Source organism: Lichenostomus cassidix, chromosome 7, assembly GCF_008360975.1.
Source record: "Lichenostomus cassidix isolate B80296 chromosome 7, HeHo_3.0, whole genome shotgun sequence".
In the NCBI taxonomy this organism is placed as follows: domain Eukaryota; kingdom Metazoa; phylum Chordata; class Aves; order Passeriformes; family Meliphagidae; genus Lichenostomus; species Lichenostomus cassidix.
In genome coordinates, this window is record NC_139488.1 from 33055720 (window position 1) to 33075756 (window position 20037).

Below are 20037 nucleotides of genomic sequence, written 5' to 3' on the forward strand. Positions count from 1 at the left end.
AAAAACATTAAATAGTAATACCTGAAAGGGATTTGCAGCCATTTGGTTTGTCAGGCTGTGTTTCATACCCTTCTGCACACAAGCATTTGTAGGTTCCATAGGTATTGATGCATTGCTGGCTACAGGGAAATCCAGATGAACATTCATCAATATCTACACATGTTTTGCCATCATCCTTCAGGAGGAATCCAGGCCAGCATTTGCACTGGGAAAGAAAACCAAAGACATTCATTTTTAATTCTGTTTATCACCTGTGTGTACTTTCTTCTGAATATGTTAGCATCATAAACTTTTTATGTATCTCATTTTTTCAAGTAACATCTTAATTACATTGCTGCTTGTATGGTTTACAGGGAGGCATATCTACTTTTGTTTTCAAATATTGCTGATGTGATTCTAAGCCTCATTCCCTCAAACATACAAACAAACAAACAAAAAACAAAACCAAAAACCAACCAACCAACCAACCAAACAATGCTGTAGAATGAGTAATTATTCTTTCTACTTTAACTGAAGAAAAAGTAAAGTACACCTTTTCAAAAATACAGAAATCAACTTCCTTGAAAATAATGATGGATGAACCCTTTGGAGTTCCTAATTTTTAATCATACATGTGTTTTTAGGTAAAGACAGACAGTTTTGAATTATTTTTCCTGGAGTCATTGATATCACCTAGTCATCTGTGTAACCAACACAGCAAAGTGAATGAGAACCCTTGAGGCTGACCAGGAGGTGGACAATTGGGCAGAAGGGTTTTGAAAGAGAGGCATAAATTTTATCTACAGAAAATTTTGTGTCAGGTTCTCTCCCATACTCTCTATTTCTCTCTTTCTCCACCACTTCAACAAGGTTTTTGCTGAACCCAGCAGCTCTTGAGTCTCTGTCTCAGCTCTCACAGTTCTAGAGGGTTGAATACCTGCAGATCTAAACCATGCTGGACAGATTTTATTTAGCTCTCAATGAGCTAATATTCAATTGAAAAGATGAAACTTCAGGAGTGCAGTTAGGGTTACTACAGAGTTAAAACCCTGAAAAAAAGTGTTCTATTTTTAGCTATTATTTACAGGTTCCTGCAGTCTGTTCCTCTCTACTTGTCAAGGGCAAAGAGCAGATTCAGGTGATTCAAAAAACATCCTCACATCCAGACAATGAACTGTTTTATTCTGCTACTAAGGTGATATTATTTTGTTTAAATTTTTCTCTATGAGTCTCTTAGGGGAAAAAAAATTGAGAAAACTGCTACTGATGCTGTTCATTCCTGTGTATTGTTTTTCACAATTGATTTTCAATGCTCTGTATACACAAATAAGATTTGTTGTATTTAAAGTATTGCATGATTTTTTCCATAGATTTAAAGTATTTCTTGTACCATTTTTTAATAAAATTGTCAATTGTTTGCCTACAGGAAATAAAAATTTCAATGTTCTTATTATGGCAGGTAAGCTACTTTACTACAAGGAGGTACCACACAGTGGAGCTTTATGATAATTATGCAGTAGTTAAACACTTAAGAACTAAAAACTTGCATTATTTTACACCACATTTTGCAGTTATTCACCTTATATCCAACAGGAAGGTCCTGACAATCTTGTGAACAACCACTGACTTTCTTACTGAGGCATTCATTAATGTGGCAGCTTTTCTCATCAGAGCCATCACTGCAATCTTCTTTGTTATCACAAACCTCACTCTGAGGAATGCACTTGCCATTTTTGCACATAAAAAAAGAACTGTTACATGACTGCTCTGGAAAACAAAAAAGAAAAGACAACTTGGTGTCATCTATTAATATTTGGAGTTAATTTTCTCATGGATCAGCTGCTGTGTGCACATGAAAGGAAACAATCGTGTAACAATTAAATATTCATTCCTTATTGATAACATAATAATAACTTTCCACTTTTCAGTGTCTTTAAAGGCTATTCTTCTTCTAGAAAAATGTGTGAAAACAACTCATAATTCTCTCCTATATATTTGGGTTTATATAATGGAGAATCCTTTACATCATCTCTGCACAGAACACTGTTCTACAGTTTCCAAAAGTTAAAAACCACTGATTTCTCCCCTCTAGGATGCTGAGATGTTGAGCACATGACTGACTGAGTTCCAGTGCATGGAATTAGACATTCCTTGTCTAAATACCTGCACATATGTTTTTCCCTGTTTGGCAAAACCTAATCCATCATTTCAGCTTCATGCAGCTCCTTCAAATAACAATTAGAACATTTAAATAAATTTAAGGTAGGCATGCTGCCTCCCCTCACAGCAGATGAGTGTTTTCCATCAAAATTGGTATCAAGGTCTTGGCTACAGTGCAATGAAATACTAAGGTCTAGACAGAAGAATTGGTCTTTCAAAAAGCCACAGAACAGAACACCATATGCAGAGCAGGACTAATTTCCCTCTCAAAAACCAATCAGACCTCAGCCAACTTATTAATGTAAGCAGAAAATAGCAACAAAACCAATAGCATTTGGTCAATAATTTGCTAATAAAATTAAACCAGTGTTTCTTATCTATAGCAAAAGCAACATTACATCCCCTTGTGCATGATCTCCTTCTGTGTGATAAATATCTTGAACCCCCAGCAAACATTTTAAGAGCAAGCAAGAACCTTTGGAAATGACTACATTTAATATCATCTTATTTTAGTATCAACTGCAGTTATGTTAAGGAAGAGTCTGCTATTTTATTCCAAAGGAACTGGTGGCTGGAACTTTGTGAACTGAGATTTTGGATGCTCACAACACCTTCTCCTTGGAAGACATGACCAATATCACCATGAGAGCACCAGAAATTCAAGCTCTGAGGTTTTACATTTGCTGACTCACAACCCTTAACCATCGCTCTCCAAAAATAAAAGCAACACGTGATCTTCAAACAATTCCATACAAACCTGAACTTTTGCACTTGGTGTTGATAGGAGCTTCGTCAGAGTGGTCTGGGCAGTCGAAATCCCCATCACACTGCCACTGGGAGTTCAGCAGGCACCTGCCATCAGCACAGGTGAACTCTCCAGGACGGCAGCGGCGATAGCCTGCGAATACACCAACCACTCACCTCAGCTTTTCTATCATCATTTCCAGAAAAAATGCTGCACATTTCAGGCAATGCAAAGAAAAGTATTCTTTGCTCCATAGAGTTGCAGAGTTATATGCTTTTGTGTGAGTGTCCACCAACAAAGAGAGAAATCAAAATTCTCCCATGCAGCCCCATAGAGGCACAATTCACACCGATGTGAAACATATCCATGCAGCTCTCAATCATAAATATATTTTCTTTTTGGTCTTGTTTCATTTATTCCTGTTGCTAGGAAATAGCTTAACAATACTCAAAAAAATCTTTTTGTGGTGTGCTTACAGATGTGTGCCTGACCTTTAAAACATGCAGGACAGATATCATTTTAACCACACTAAACACACATTTGCTAAGGTAGCCACAAAATTATTACATATTGAATGGATACATTTTCAAAGTAAAAGTGGATTTCTAACCAAAAAACCCAAAACAAAACAAGCCCATAATGAAGTAAAGAAACCACAGAAAGCCATTTGCTTCTTAGAACACAGCTGTTAAACTGAAAGTTTAAAAACCAACAAAGCAGAAGAAAAATTTAGAAAAGTCATTACAAATATAGTTTTTTTCTTCTCAGTTTTATGTAATTCATTATTTGGATTCCATTAAAAAGGCTTATACAATGGACCCAAAACTTGTATCAAATAAATTTTCAAGGATTAGAATGATTGTGAACTTTAAAAAAAAAGTTTGCTTCAACGGAAACTGGAAAAGGTGGAAAAGGTTTAGCTCTACAATCTAGCAGAGCTCTGCTCAGGCTCTCTAGTTTGGCAGTCAAATCAGAAACTACAAGTTTAAAATCTTGGGGAATGGTGTGGCTTAATTTTAAATCCCAGCAACACCTCGCAAAGTGTATTTTGGAATTCGACTCCTACTCTTTACAAGTAGTTCCCTTTCCCATGAAAGAATGGAACCCTTGGCTAAAATTGCAGTAAAACAAGTTTGCCATAGCAGCAACACTAAGGTGTGTATTTGATTAGCAGTTAACAGAAAATTGCATTGAAGCACAAACATTGCTGCAGATTTCAGTTTCCCCAGCAGAAATTCAATACAGCCAGGGCCTGAAGGCAAATCCATACTACAACTGGATTAGGAATTTGTACATCTCCTACTCCTTTTGCTGTCCCCTCCTTCTGTCTCTTTCCAAAAGTCTGACAAAGTAACACTATTTATTCGTCAGCATTTTAAGGGGCATGTGTACTTTTAGTGTGTGTGCATATGATGCTATAGAAAATAAATTAATTACACCAGCAGGAAATTATAAGCATGAAGAAAAAAAAGAAAAAAAGGGCACCTATTTCCAATGTTTGTGACTGTTTAGTTCTGAATAGTTGTTTAGGTACTGAAGACTGGGCTGGGCAGGAGCTGCACACAACTGCTCTCTGTCTGCTCAGAACCTTTTGGGACTAATTAAAAATGGTGTTTGAAAACCCCTAAGATCTATAAATTTTTCAGCTCTGATTTGCCCACTGTGTTGCTGCTAATTCTACTGAATGCGTAATTCCCTGATTTCCTGGTAATTATCTGTCATTAATAAATCAATAAGCACATTTTTTCTCACAATCTGTGGGTGTCTGCTCACATTCTTTATGCACATACTTCCTTCAGGTGGTTTCCACAATAGACATCTAAAGTATACAGCTGTGTTGCAGCTATTTTGTTGTAACTCTCATTTCTGAAGCAAATTGAAGAGTAAATAATCCATATAGATTGCAACAGCACAAAACCCAGGCATGATAAGCACCAATTTGTCCTTTTGCAGGGAATATTTGCTCTGTATTTTCCATAAATATTACTGATACAGATTAATGTTTTTGACTATGGCCCATATATACTGTACAGACATTCAGATAATATAAAACCCCCTAAATTCATGTCAATGGTGAAAATGAAACATTCACATATGGTTTTAGTTGGTATTATTTGACTGCAGTAATAATCATGACTGATACATTTCATTATTTGATAGGAAAAACACCACATAGAGAGACAAAGACAAAAATACATATAATAAAGATATACTTAATAAACAAGAAATTCTAGAACCTATATTTGTTATTTCTGTTAAATGTTATTAGCAATCAGCTGTAAGACACTATGGGAAATAATTCCTCATTGTAGCTCCAGATCCAAGCTCATTCCAAGCTGTATTAATTAATGCATCATTTCAGAGTGATAATTAAAACAACTTTAAAAAATGAAAGAGTTTTCTTTTTAAATAGTGCCTTAAAGTACTAAACCTTTAAAAATGCCTTACAGTTAAGAGTCTGAAATTGTTCAATTTGCTCTATTTTTGTTGTACTTGCCACATTCCAGAGATTCATCTGATCCATCTCCACAGTCATCATCATGGTCACAAACAAACTGTTTGGGAATGCAGACTTTGTTATGGCACAGGAAAGCATTCTCATCACAAGTGTTATTAGGAGCTAAAGGAAATACAGCAGATAAAAAAGAAAAAAAAAAGAATTTGAGAACAATCAGATATACAGCCAGTTTTCTTACACAAAGATGAAATGAGAAGTGAATTTGAGTGAATTCAATGGAAATAACCACAACTTTTAAGTCAGATAAAACACATCACACAATTCAACACCAGAAAAAACCTACTCATCACAAAGAAAGCTATAGATGTTAAGATAGCTAAAATCTCCTGTAATCCAAGACAGAAAAGCTTCAGTAGTTGAGGCTGTCTACAACTAATCTAATGTCTGGCTCTGAAGAGAAGAACGTTTGGCAAGTAGAGATGTCCTTCTTATATTACTCTGCTCCTGAACAAATGCTCTTTAAACACTCAAAATATACAGGATATATTCCTATACCATTTTTATACATTAATGAAACAATCCCCTCCAACGGAACTATTCCTGAACTCCTGACACTGTTAATAGAAATGCATCTCAGGAGACTGGAAGTAATATTTTATTGGGCAAGAGCTGTCAGGATCTGAACAATTAGCCAGAATAAAGTGAAGACAGAACTTGCATCTCCCTTCTTGACGCACAACCTCCCTGACATGAGCAGCAGCATTTTCTTCAGGAAGAGCAATAAAACTGCACAGCCAATAATGTGCTAACTTCCAGCAGTAAAAGCTGCATTATAACTGTGATGTGACACATCCTGATCCTCAGCTGGGCTATCCCAGTGTGTGTGAGCAGAGCTGGAGATCCCAGGCTGATGAAAACCGGGAAGGATCCTTCTCCGTGTTGTCGCTGTTGAGCCGCTAGCAGAGAAAAGGACCCAGGTTCTCAGAGGACTTTATGATTTTGATTTCAGCTTATATAGACTTTTCAGAGGTCACCCAGATTGGTCAGTCAGAAACCTCCCCCTAGACCTGATTGGCCAGGCCTGAACTGTCCAAATCTCGAGACACTGTTTTTAATAACATCCAAACTTTATCTTTGTTTATAAAACACAGAAGAAGTTCTCACGGGAAAGACCTGCGCTAGCCACACCGTGTGGTCACACTTGGGCCATCCGTGTCCAGCAGCAATCAGCAGGAGCAGGGTGTGACACCACAAACAGCAGCTGGACATTGCAGAGGCAAAAGGGGCATGAAAAGAACATTTTTGGACATGCAAACCTACCGCAGCCTGCCGTGGAGAGCTCGTCGCTGCCGTTGGGACAGTCGCGCTCGCCGTCACACAGCCAGTGCTGGGGGACACAGGCGTGGGAGCCCAGGCAGCTGAAGGTGTCTGCTGCACAGGTCACTGAGCCTGCAGAGACAGGGCATGGAGCCTTCAGCATCAAACCATCCCATGTCCTGAGCTGGGAGCTCCTGACTGGGGTTTTTATCATATGGGGTTTATTTGAAAATAAAACTCAGAGATGATTTTGGTCTGCACGTTATGGCAAACCTACTGGCTAGGATTGCTTTACAGTCAAAGTTTGACAATCTGTTTCTTCCATTCTTTTCATTTATTCATTCTCTTAAGTTTCCCACACTTCATGAAAACTATCTATCAGAACAATTTTTCAAAGCAGTTTTGGTCAGTAAGTTTGACTGCACATTTGGACTGACTGAATAAAGGAACTGATCTTGCAAACCACATATTCTCTGCATCAACAAACTCTACACCAGGAAGCCAAAGGCACTAAAAACTTTTGTGAGTTGGTCCCACATGGAAAAAAACAATGTGTACCAAGTACAACAGTAGTGGGAGTAAAAAATATCTGACAGTTCTGATCCAAGGAACTCAGCATATTGGTTACCTGACTAATTTTCTTTTTTGGCTATTCTTTTGTTGCTGTTGAGCAGCTAGCAGAGTAATGAATGCATTGGTTCTCGGTGGCAAGAAGGAATGACCTTTATTGTTTTGATTTCATCACATTTATAGAGTTCTCAAAAGTCACCCAGATTGGTCAGTCAGAAGCCTTCCCCCAGGCCTGATTGGCCAGGCTTGCACTGTCCAAGTTCTGGGACACTGTTCCAAAACATCCAAACTTTATCTTTATTTACAAAAACACAAGAAAACTTCCCATGAGAAAAACTGTGCTAGCCACATTCTTTAGATAATATTATAACCAATATCACTAAATATCACTAAATTGTGACAGCATGACTTGACACAATGTGATTTTCTTTTGAAAAAAAAATTCATTAACACATTTCCAGTCCACTGAGCCCCAGAATGAAAACAGTATTTTCAATTCCTTATGCACCTTGAAGGGTTTGGGAATTTGAGAGAAATATCATGCTTGTGGTATAAAATATATGCTTGCGGTATAAAAAATTTTAGCAGGAATGAAAGAAAGAGCTGGGGAAAAAAAACCCCAAAACTCAAATACAACAATTTTAGGGTCATTGAGCACCTGGCACAGAAATGCAAAACTCAAACAGGGGTTTTACCTCAAGGGTAGGAATTGGAGAAAAGGTTGGCTGTGCTTTTGCCCATGCTGGTTTGCCATTCACAGCTTTACTGATGAAATACACCCAAATCTCACAGTTCCCACAAAAATGAACCTATTTGCTGGTTGGAGGTGGCTGAGGGAGCAAATCCTCTCATGCCCCATCTTAAAGGACTTTTTCCCTTCCCAGTATCTCCTTGGATCACTTGGTCTCTTTTATCCAGAACTGAAGTGATCTCACTCACCACAGACAGCATCACTCTCATCCAAACCATCTCCACAGTCATCCTCCCCATCGCAGGTCCACTGCTTGGAGATGCACTTGTTTGCAGAGCAGGCAAATTGGTTCCACGAGCAGGAGGAGTCTGGGGATGACAGCAGGAGCTGCATTTGTTAGCCTCACACCATCACTGCATTCCCTGCATTTTCAAACCCAGTTTTGGAATTTTTGCCCTGCTCCTTTTTGTCCTCCCAATTTCCATGTGTTAAAACACTCCAATACAGTAAAATTTTAATCTTGTTGTTCAGCATGTTAGCAGTTTGTCTTAGAATTTGCATTCACCAACACATTTATAAAAATAAATAGTGAAACATTCCAAACACATTCCAATATTTTCAAATATTTTGTTAGTGGGAGGAGGATAAACAGTTTAAAAGCTGAAGTCTGGTTTGCATATTTAACATAGATGTTACAACTGCAGTGAGCTGCTTTACTTGGGTAGTAGGGCAGAGAGGGCACAGTCCAAATTTTCCAGCACAGCCTTCCTCCTGGCATTCTAGTGTTAACTCCACCTTTAATAGTTTTCACATTGTTTTCTCTCACAAGAAAAATTGCTATGTGCTTGCTTTCTGTTGTCCCATTTAATCTTTTCCATACATCGAAAATAAGAGGTTTGGCATTTCAAAATAAGATTGCACAATTGTCCTAAATCAATTCTATTCTTTTCTGAAAAATCCAAATCTTCCATGTTTCCCAGAATTCATTCTTTAAGAATAAAGTTTATTTTGTTGTAACTGATGAGAAGAAATTTCAATATTAACATTGAAAAGAATTTTAGATAATGCAATCTGCATTTAAAGGAGAGCATTGTTACAGGTATCTAAAATGGGTAAGAGCAATCAACGAGGAAAGTAGAATTGACTTAACCCTCTTCCCTTTCACCCTCAAAAATCAGCTAATACATTTTACAATATTGTACAAAGTGTATGAAACCTGGAAATGTAAAGACAGAGTTATAGTTGACAAATGTGGCCAACAGAAAAGATTCTGATCGTCACATTGCACAGCAGTTGCTGATTTTGAAGTTGTAAGATAAAAATATACAACATAAACTGCAACCCAAATATAGAAGCATGTTAATGGGAACTGGGTCATGAAGAGAATAATACATAATGTTTAGGCATGTTAAGAAGTAAGGAAAAAACCCACAAAAACTAAAAAAAAAACCAAAAAAAACCCCACCAAATTTCAGGTTTTATTTAAACAGGGAATAGGAAAATTTGATACTACTTTTTGCTGTTCTGGTACAATGTGATTACAAAAATAATCCATTCAGGTAATCCATACAAATTGAAGTGAAAAGATCAGGTCTCTGAGTAAAACCAACCTGTTTTGTGCCTCAGTTAGGTAGAATTAAGAATCTGAAAAGATCTCAGAGAGAACAGATTCATAACCCAGTGCACAGTTCATGCTGTATTGTATTTAAATCTTTAAATAATTGTATTTAATATTTAATACATTTATTAAATATTTAAATTAATATTTAAATACAATAATTTAAATATTGTATTTAAAACTTTAAATAATTACACCTGTATGGTGTCTGAAGCAAAGGACTGCCTACTCTGATGTTTGGGTATTTCCTGTAGGGGTCTAGATTCTGATTTAAATTCATTAGGTCTATAAAAGTCCTCTAATGAGGAGTTGTAAAGAATTAGTGCAATTATTAAATATTAAAGTAATAGGAAAGTCAGTGAAAAAAACTCTATCCTTAAGAGAAAAAAATATAGGGCTTTCTGGCATGACATAGAATTTAAGGTATTGACCGCATGAATTATGAGAGTTGAATTTGAAAGTACAGCATTCAAGACCTTTTTATATAATCCCTGAGATATAAATGCACATTTCTTTGTTTGCAAAGCACATTAGTGACTACAGAAATACAAGTAAGATAAAATGCTCACCACAGTGCAATTCATCTACTCCATCCTCACAGTCTTTCTGCCCATCACAAAGCCAGGTGGTCAGAATACATCTTCCACTAGGACAACCAAAATAATTTTCTTCACATGTGGGTTTGTTTTGAACTGTGATAAAATAAAGAATGTAATGTAAAATGGTCTCTACTAGTATGATTAGGAGCCTAATACATTTCTGCTAAATTTCTGAACACTAATGGACCAAGTGTTTATGTCTAAAAATGGGAAAAAGAAATTATGTTCATAAAAATTAAAAAATAGTGGTAGCTAAGTAGTTTAGGGGGATGAAATAGTTCTCATTTTTGTTGGGTTTTTTAGAGGAGAATCAGAACACAGTCAAACTCAGTCAAAAACCCTACAGAGGAAAGTAGTTCAGTTTACAGGTTGTGAGGTCAGGCAGGTCAGCATTGCTTGTTGTTTTACAGCAGCTGAAGAAATTGCCCTTCTGATCTTTCTGCTGTCATTTACAACATAATCTGATTGTGGCAGTATTTTTGTCACTGGGAGAAGCTACAAATCTGATGCATGAACTGACTAACAGGAGCTCCACCAGCAATGTTGGGGCTTCAGATTTTGTCAGAAATTAAAAAGTCCTCCCTTGTCTTTTTTTATTTTGTAGAGTCTGAAAGTAATTTAAAATTTTACTTTTAGCAATGCTTAGAGACCAGATGTGAGGAAAGAAAACATGCCACAATATCAAGTTTCATGATACAAGCACAAATATTAATTAGTCTAACAACAGTTTAATTTCAAATTCTTAAGCAAAGTCCTGGGAAAACCCAGGACAGAGTTCTAAGCACTGAAACTCTCTTGCCCTGGTTTTTATTATTCCCTCAGTGCACTGAATTTGTTTTCAGCCTCCTCTCTTTTAAAAGGAAAGGTAAAGTTAACATATTTATGGCTTCTACAGCTGTATGAATGAAAAAAAAGAAGAACAAAGAAAGAAGAGGGACATCTGTGATGACCTGGTAGAAATTAAAGATTGTCTAAGTATAGCTACCCTCCATGAGTATTTTTCTGTAATTTTCTGTAAGAACAATGACACTGAACGAAACTGCTAATGGGAATTGCAATATTCCTAATAGAAACAACAGTCAAAAACCTAATGTGCCAAAGTTGGTCAGTTTGGAGTGAAATGGCAAAGGAAATCACGTGTAGGGTGGGTGGGAATGGTGCTGCTTCCAAGCAAAGGGAAGAATGATCCAGGCAATTAGCCACACATTAAAATGATGGAACATTTTGGCACACACTGGAAATTCAGAGAGAAGTAATACAAATAAATGGACAATGGAATAAAATGCACATTAGTGTGCTTCTGCAACATTAGTTTGCTGAAGCTATAGCACACTGCCCTCAAAATTCTCCTTGGTATGGAAAAAGCCTTATTTGTACAGAAATACAGTAAATCTAAGCTATTTTGGGTTTAATGAAGGGTTGTATACAATGAATTCTACATAATTGAGAGACACTCTGAAGAGTGTAGAGATTAGAATGGAAACTATAACTTAATATACATCTATTCTAAAGGATTGCTCGAAGTTCTTCATGTCAGGTTGGCTGACAGTATTGCTTGAGTCCCAGGTTTCTCTGGATCTGGTAATATTTTCATTGTTAAATTTGGCCCAACATATATGAAAATTCTAATAGAAGCTTCTAGTGACACAACAGGATTATTACACACAAAAACAGAATATTAAATGGAAATAATCAGATTACGTCCACTGCTAGTCAAAAATTTGATGGCATTGAATAACATAAAATTAGAAGTTTTAATTTTACAAACTAATAAAAAGTATTCTTTAGTAAATATTTACTTTTATAAATGCTAACTCTTAGAGGAAAGAGAGTTACTGGTGAACAGGAGGTTAACTTCACTCTAGAATAAGTAAACTATAACAATAAATAGAAAAAAGTTTATATTTTGTACGTAATATTCTCAAACTCAAATGAGGGGATCTGGATAAAAATGAAAAACACATAAATGGCATCCTTCATTAGGTAAGAATTGAATATTGTGAATAATTCCCTGGCTAGCATTGAATATAGAGCAATAACCTCAGTCCTGTGTCTGGGGCTCAAGTTGTCATGATCCCTTTTCCCTGGCTGAAGGCCAGAACTATCACAAAAGCAATAACCCTGGATTCTACCCTGGCAGGCTATTCCAAGGACCTCGTCCAAATAAAAGAGAAAGTAAAAGAAGTCAGCAAGAAAAGAAATACCACCCACTAAAGCAGAAGCTAATAAAAATTCCTGAGTGATTATGCTGATGCTTGATGAGCTTGACATTTTAATGACTCATGTTTTACTTAAATAAAAATGATAAATGGCAGACCTAACCTGGAGGAAACAGAAAACTAGACATTCAGAAAAAAAACAGTATTCATTTGCAATAATTTGCATAATCCCATGAAACAAAAAATAAAGGTGAATAAAACTGCATTCAGCATTATATCAATCTCTATGTTAAATAAACCACTATTGACTGAGTAAGCATTTTGCAACACGATGAGATACTCTCTACCCCAAAAATAGGATTTTTTTTTAAAGAGTAAATTAATGTTTTGGGTTCTTTTAACTTTTTCACAGTTACCTGGGCATTTGAGCTCATCTGTGTAATCCCCGCAGTCATTAGATCCGTCACAAATCCATTCTGGCAGTATGCAAAGGGAGGTCGAATTGCAGCTGATAAACCCTGAAGATTTTATTCCAAGTTTATAGAAGTAAGAGCAGTTTGTATTATCTGGAAAGAGACAGCAAATTACCACACACCTCCCACCGACTGAGAGCCTCAGAGCTGAATTTCCCCATTGAGTCGTGCAGCCCATGCAGGTGTTGGTATCCCAGGCAGGAATGAGCAGCTCCATAACAAGGAATAATCATGGAGCAGCTGCTGGGAGGGAGCAAAACACCAACTTACTGCAGTTCTTTTCATCAGAGGCATCTGCACAATCAATGATCTGGTTGCACTGCGCTGATTTCCCCACGCAAAGCCCATCTGCACAGCGGAACTCTGTCGAGGCACACGGCGAGTCTGGAGCATATGGGGATAAAGGATGTAAATTTGTGTGCTAAACAGACTCTTCAGATGCACATTATGCATATGATGGTTAAGCCTTCTGCCTTTCAGAATGAGGCGTTTGGAACACACTGTACCTTCCAGCAGACATATGATTTTGAGCTTATTGCACCTCGTAAGTTTGTAATTTTTTAATTTATTTTTTTTAGCCTAGAAGTGTCTCTAGGTAATTCAACTCATTTGGAGATAATCAATACGTGAGGAAGGAAGATACATTTTCAGGACCATCCATGAATCTCTCAGATTTATTTCGTGTAAAATCAGCTTGGGGTTCTTGCCTAAATGTTTTTCTCTCTACTTGTATTTAGGCAAACTATTAAAAAGTCATTTAGTACCTTCAAAAAAATGCTTGTTACTACAGCCATATAGTTTTTTAGTTATATATCTTTTGGAATAATATCCCCTCCAATCTTTCTGAATTGTAACTAAGGATTTGTGTTCGCTAGATGGTCTTTACGCACTGGCTGATGCACAGATATAAATATTCATGTTGGAAGACATAAACCAAAAAACAATTCTCACATAATAAGGAGAACAATCCTAACAAGCTTTGCAAAGGACACAGACGTTGCCATGCATCTGAGAAGCAAAGAAATAGAGCATTTGCTGCTTCAAAGAAGAAGCAGATGCAGAGAAGAAATCACCCATCTTTCAACCTGTCTGCAGTAAAGTTACTCTCTCATTACTTTACAGAAGAAACAGAACCTGTATTTTGTGTTTTATATATATGAAGTATAAAAAATTATCTATAATGCAAATGCATATTTTATATTTAATTTTACAGCCAAACCCCCTCTCCTCCTAGTAGACTGTAGGTGCAAAACAAAATCAGTCTTCATATCAATCCCATCATATGATTAAATTACAGGTTATTTCCCAGCTACTCCTATTTGCATAATAAGTATTTACAAAGCAATATTCTGAAATCACCTTGGAAATAACTGCCATTTACCTCTACATTCCAATTCATCAGAGTTGTCACCACAGTCGTTTGCACCGTCGCAGACTTTATCGCTGGGAACACAGCGGCGATTGGAGCAGGGCTTGAAACCCTTCCTGCAGCCTCTGTTCTCTGGAAGGTTCAATACAAGCTCAGGATTGGATTGGAATCTAAGGAAAACAGCCTCACACCAAACCCAAACAGACACTGCAGAAAAATGTTTTAATTGATAAGGCATTTGAAGCTACGGGAATAAAAGATTCAGAAATGGTTCATCGATTATCCAGCATTATCCATATAAAGGGATAAAGAACAATAAATGAAAGCATTATTAGAAAGAATGAAAGAAAGACCAAAAAAATAAGAAAAAGGAAAGCCTATTTGCCAATTTTCATTATCTTGTGGTATAAAATGCCCATGTATTTTAAATGCATTTGTTTGAAACAACTTTTTGGGGAGGATGTTTGCATATGGCATCAATATCATGAGCATAGAGAATGAAGCATACCAAATTTGGCTTACACCAAAATAGGAATACATGGAGAATAAAATTAACAAAAAATATTAGCAGAGAGGTTTCTGGATTTCTGAACACTAATCCAACAGCATTATGCTCAAGAACACTACTGAAGAATGAACGAATTTTACATAATGATATGTTTACAAATTTAGGACTGATTACTATAGCCCTAATTATTGCAGAAGTCATGTCCCAATGATAATGTTCACTGCATTAGTTCATCAATAACGATGAGTCCAAACTCCTGTAATTATCAGAGTCAGAAAGCAACACCCTGTATATGACCTGGTGCATGACAGATCCCAATTTCTTCCAGCTTTTTTTCCCAATGTGTAGTGAAAAAATCTGTAGGGTTGATTTAAAGGAGGTAAAATGTACACTGACACACTGCAAATTAATATAATATCCTCCATTAAATTATGTGGCAAATTCATGGAAAGACCAATTGTTGGCTCTCAGAATCACAGAATCATGGAATGGGCTGGAAGGACCTTAAAGCTCATCTCATTCCACCCCCTGCCATGGCAGGGACACCTTCCACTATCCCAGGTTGCTCCAAGCCACATCCACCCTGGCCTTGGACACTTTCAGGGAATCAGGGGCAGTCACAGCTTCTCTGGGCAACAAATCTTGTATTTATAAATCCGTTTATAATTTTATAAACTAGCATTTATATATTTTTTCAGTATTTTATAGAATAAGTATCTTCCATCGTTAAAAAAGCAGCCGTGTTTTTCCTTATTTGTATTTTAGAGTTAGAGAACATTTGAGGTGCTTTTTAGTAAACATGTCAGTTAATACATGAAGTTTACAAGAAAAAACTATTTTCAGGTAATTCTCTCCATGTCGTGTCAGGGTTTTCTTAACGGGTGTTGGCATTTCCTTCCTGTGCATCTTGGCTGAGCAGTTGGTGTAAAAAAGTAGAAAAGCCACAGAGGAACCAATCTAAGCATGTGTAACACCAAAAGCACAACAGGAAGGTGAAAGATCCAGAAACACCTACCACAGTAGAAGAGTTTCTCATCAGACTTGTCCTTACAATGAGCGATGCCATCGCAAGTCAGCTGATAATCAATGCATTCACCATTCCCACATTCGAACTCTGAATAGATGTTGCAAGTGGAATTTTTACCTAAAAATAAAACATGTTCACAAGTAACTTTTAAAAGCTTTTACAAGTGGTGGAAATGAGAAAGAATGCTGGCTGCATTTAAAATGTGACTGACATGAATTTTGAAGACCTAAGTCCAAAACAATAAAACACAGCATGGCATCAGGATTTAAAAGCTTCTACAGAGAGAATCTGCAAAAGAAAATGCATTGACAGGTATCCATGAAGGAACATGCAATGAAACAATGGTGAGGCACTGATTCTGATAATAACTTTGCAACTGCTGTGCTCAGTTCTTTTCTACCCACCTGTGTCTTCCCAACCCCCAGCTGGAATGACACAGCCTAAACCCCAATGCACAAAACCTGCTGCTCTCATTTTATTTATTTCTTTTATTCACAAAAACCTCACCTCCTCATCTACTGGGTGTTTTATCTATTATTTTAGAAGAGAAGAAGGTGCACATTTTAAATTTTTACTCTTTTACTTAAGCAACTAAAAATGTGTCACGCATTGGAAAGAACAATTTGGTCACAAACTTCACAATAGGTCATACATCTGCTTTGTGAGCATGGTTCTAAACAAACTATCAAAGTGGAGAGAAAAGAGAAGTATTTAGGACAACTCAAGAAGAAGAATGGGGAAATGATACCCAGTTGTTATGCTTCTTTTTTGTTTCCATTGTAATCACTTCAGCACAAATGCAGGAAGAAACAATGTCTGCTATATGTGGTAGTTGAGACAATATAAATTGAAAGCATTTCTTGATTTGATTCACACATGAAGGAAAATATAGATTCTGGACAAGGTGATATCTGGTCTTGAATATGATTTATATAGTCCTTTAAATTTTAATTTAACTATTTTTATCTCTTTTCCCTCCATTTTCTAGCATTGTAAGAACTTAGATCTTAGAGGAAGTAATTCACAATTACTACAATTTGTAGTTCATCTAGTTCAGCATCTTAGACTGCAATCTTTAGAAAGAAAATGACAAGAAAAAAGTACGTATAGGATAATCTGCCCTCAGTTCAAGTCTAACTGGACACCCTTGTAGAGATTGCTTCAAACTCCATCCAGCAGAAACAAAGCATTTTAATGCCTTTCAAACAGTTTCTTTGATGACAACTAAGTAGTCAGAGCAGTCATTACCCATATCATCAACTCTCCCTCTCTGAATTTCACTGAAGCTTTGTCTCAAGACTCTTGACTGGCAGGAAGTTATATAGCCTAATTACACTGTGAAAGGACAGTTAATTCCTTTTCTCAGCTGGAATTGCTAACTTTCAATTTTATTGAGCATCCCTTTCAACTGCGTTACCAAGAAAGAAACTTTTGATCTCACAGCTAAACTGAAGTCTGTCTTGTTTCCATCTTTTCTGTGCTGCTCAACCCCAACATTTAATGTCTTTCTTCTTTTTTCTTTTTCCTAATAGCTCAGATCAACATTTCCTGCAAACATTCTACAGAATCATTTAGAAGATTAAATCTTACATCATGTTCTAGATGACAGTTTAAACATGGTTTCATCTAAGAGCAATTAATAAGAGTTGCAATGCATTTGGAAAATACAAATGCCCTATAATTATTATAAAATAAATTGTTGGGCATATGAATTTATCTTTTGAACCTCTATCACTTCAACTGCCAGTCACTGGTTTGACAACATAAAGAGGGAGGTGAGAAAAAGTGTTTTAATTAAGGTCCAGCTTCAGTAACTTATCCCAGAGAGATAACCCTAAAGAGACCTGAAGGATAAATAAAAATATTTCTATCTGTTTCAGCAGAAATTGTGATAGATATGTAAAAACCCTAACTATTAATAAAAACAGTATCCCACTACCATAACAGGATTTTAAGGAGAGTATTTATGCTTTTTAACCCCCCAAAAGACCTGCAAAGACTTACAAGAAAAAAGAGTTTTTAAAAACCTTGTTTTGTGCTGAATTGGCAGATCAATTTTTACAGTCTACAGAAGAAATAAAATTAATGGCTTGGGCCAACTGTCCTATGAAAGCCAAGTGCATCATAGCCCAGAAAAGCCTCGTGTCAGCTACCATTACTTACTCACACATCTGTTATCATCTATCAGCACTCTGTCCCCTCGACACGAGCAGTTCACTCGTCCATCAGGCGTCAGAAGGCATAAATCATGGCAGCCTCCATTCATCTGTGCACAGGGAGATAACTCACCTGGAAAACAAACGGCAAGAGATGAACTCTGGTTTTATTAAATTTGCTCCAATGGCCAATGTCTTGGAGAGAGCAAAGATCACCATATCTCAGATTCACGGGCAATTGATTTGGGTTTTATCAGTCGGATGGAAATGTCAGCATCCCTCAGATGCTGGCGTGCTAAACATAAACAAACACCTGGGAAGTAGTAATTTTAAAAACCTGCAACATTCAAAAGTGCTGAAATTTGACAGGAAATATTTAACTGCTATCCACTGAGCTGAACACCCATAGCAGAAAAATCTGAGTAATACTTATTTACTTGGGAAGAGGTTATATCCCACCTTTTCTTAACAAAAAGAATTTACAAAACACCGTATCATCTTTTAACTTGGTTAGAACTAAATAAAAATGCTGAAATAACTGACAAATGAAGAAAACTTCTGGGCAGCTTACAGCTGTTGGTATCATTTGCAACAGCAATGATTCCCATGGGCTGGTGAGGGATGTCAGAACGAAGCACTTTGGTGTCTCCTCCTGTGTATTTGCTGGAGCGCAGGATGGCTCTCCTCACTCCATCTGACCAGAAGATGTACTCATCATACACAGCCAGGCTGAGGAAGGTGCCTGGGCCAGACTTGACAATCACCTGAAAGGCAAAAGTGCAGAAGAGAAACAGGAGAAGAAATGCTGTCACTGAGAATGAAGTTTTTAAAGTGCAAACTGCGACTTTTAGACAAAACGCTTAATATTTTTATACCAACAGCACCTGGGAAAATGAGATAACAGAACTTAAAACGTGTTAAAAGGATGCTACAGGCATCCAAATTTCAGAAAACCAGGCATCTGTTCCTTAATTAAAAAAAATCACAGTTTATCTAAATGTGCCTGTAAAAATACCTACTCAACACACTACCTGCTTAATAGCTGCAACAGGAAAGAGAAGAGGTTCTTTCAGCATGGCTGAAAGTCAGAAAAATCAGTCTTTAGGACTCAAAGTGAGAAGACCATTTTAGAAATGAAGAGTGCTCACCATATCATCACATTAGAAACTTGAACACAAGATAATAAAAGGATTGTATTTTCTAATTTAGGAAAAAAAACAAACCTCACCCTAGTAATAATAAATTTAAAACCTAGAAAGAAAATTGAATTGCACTTCACTGTATAGTAAGATTTGAAAGAAAGTTCTAGAAATACTACGAAATTGATTCCAATCCAAATCACAGCTCCTGTAAAATATTTTCATATGTTCTTTCTTTCTTGTGTATCAGAATTAAAAAATTCACATTAACAGTCTCTTTCTGAAGAATCTGACAAATTTTTCATCAGTTGAAAGTTTAATTTTTTCTGAACAGAATTACTGGAAGGGGATTAATATTTCTCCATTAGAAAATGGAGATAAATAATACTCTTAATATTTTTATTGAATTTTACTCCTGGTTTCTTGGGAAAAAAGAAAAATAACTTATGTATGTTTATAAAGTGGGATCAGTTCTGACCCAGGTTAGGAAAAAAAGTAAAAATCCTGTGCCTATGTGCTACTTATCATAGGGAAACTGGGATAAAACCAGAAAAATAATAACCTTTAACTTATTTCTACTTTTCTACTTAGATCACCACAGTTTTCCATCTGCTTTGTGTGCTTTATCCCCTTTCCCAGAGGGAGTTAATAACAACAACGAGATTTCATGGAAATCTCCATGAGCCAGCACATCTGATGGATCTGAGCCCTTTGTGCTTACAAGTGGATGCTGTGTGGCAACTCTTTAAAACAGGCTGGAATGAGAAAGGAGTAAAAATAGTCAATGCCATATTTAATAATTAAATAATTCCTGGTGTGTGTGTGTAGGAAGTCTTTCTCGCCACATAATAATGCACCCAATATACAGGACATGCAGATTTCATTCTGTGAAGCAGAAGCCCCCAGTTTTGATACTAAAGCTATGCCTTGCAGACTAAGAAGTGTCCCAGCTCCACAGGATTCAGTCCCAAGGGATGCTCCAGGTTTGTTCCCAACTGTGCCCATTCCCTGCCCAGGGTATCTCAGCAATCTGTTAACATCAATAATTCCTGTCCTGTGCACAGGAGAA

General features: G+C 36.7%; 1 protein-coding gene across 1 annotated transcript in view; it reads right to left on the reverse strand.

Annotated features, from left to right (window-relative positions):
- Nucleotides 1–20037, reverse strand: part of LRP1B (LDL receptor related protein 1B) — a 613981-nt gene that overhangs the window by 100023 nt on the left and 493921 nt on the right. The window contains exons 44-56 of the mRNA XM_085067137.1: nt 18401–18593; nt 17837–17962; nt 15662–15790; nt 14151–14270; nt 13040–13153; nt 12713–12862; nt 10108–10230; nt 8169–8288; nt 6663–6791; nt 5382–5504; nt 2897–3037; nt 1559–1746; nt 22–205 (exon numbers count right to left, since the gene is read on the reverse strand). Coding sequence (XP_084923263.1) covers nt 22–205; nt 1559–1746; nt 2897–3037; nt 5382–5504; nt 6663–6791; nt 8169–8288; nt 10108–10230; nt 12713–12862; nt 13040–13153; nt 14151–14270; nt 15662–15790; nt 17837–17962; nt 18401–18593 — 1840 coding nt within the window. The remainder of the gene's footprint in view (nt 1–21; nt 206–1558; nt 1747–2896; nt 3038–5381; nt 5505–6662; nt 6792–8168; nt 8289–10107; nt 10231–12712; nt 12863–13039; nt 13154–14150; nt 14271–15661; nt 15791–17836; nt 17963–18400; nt 18594–20037) is intronic.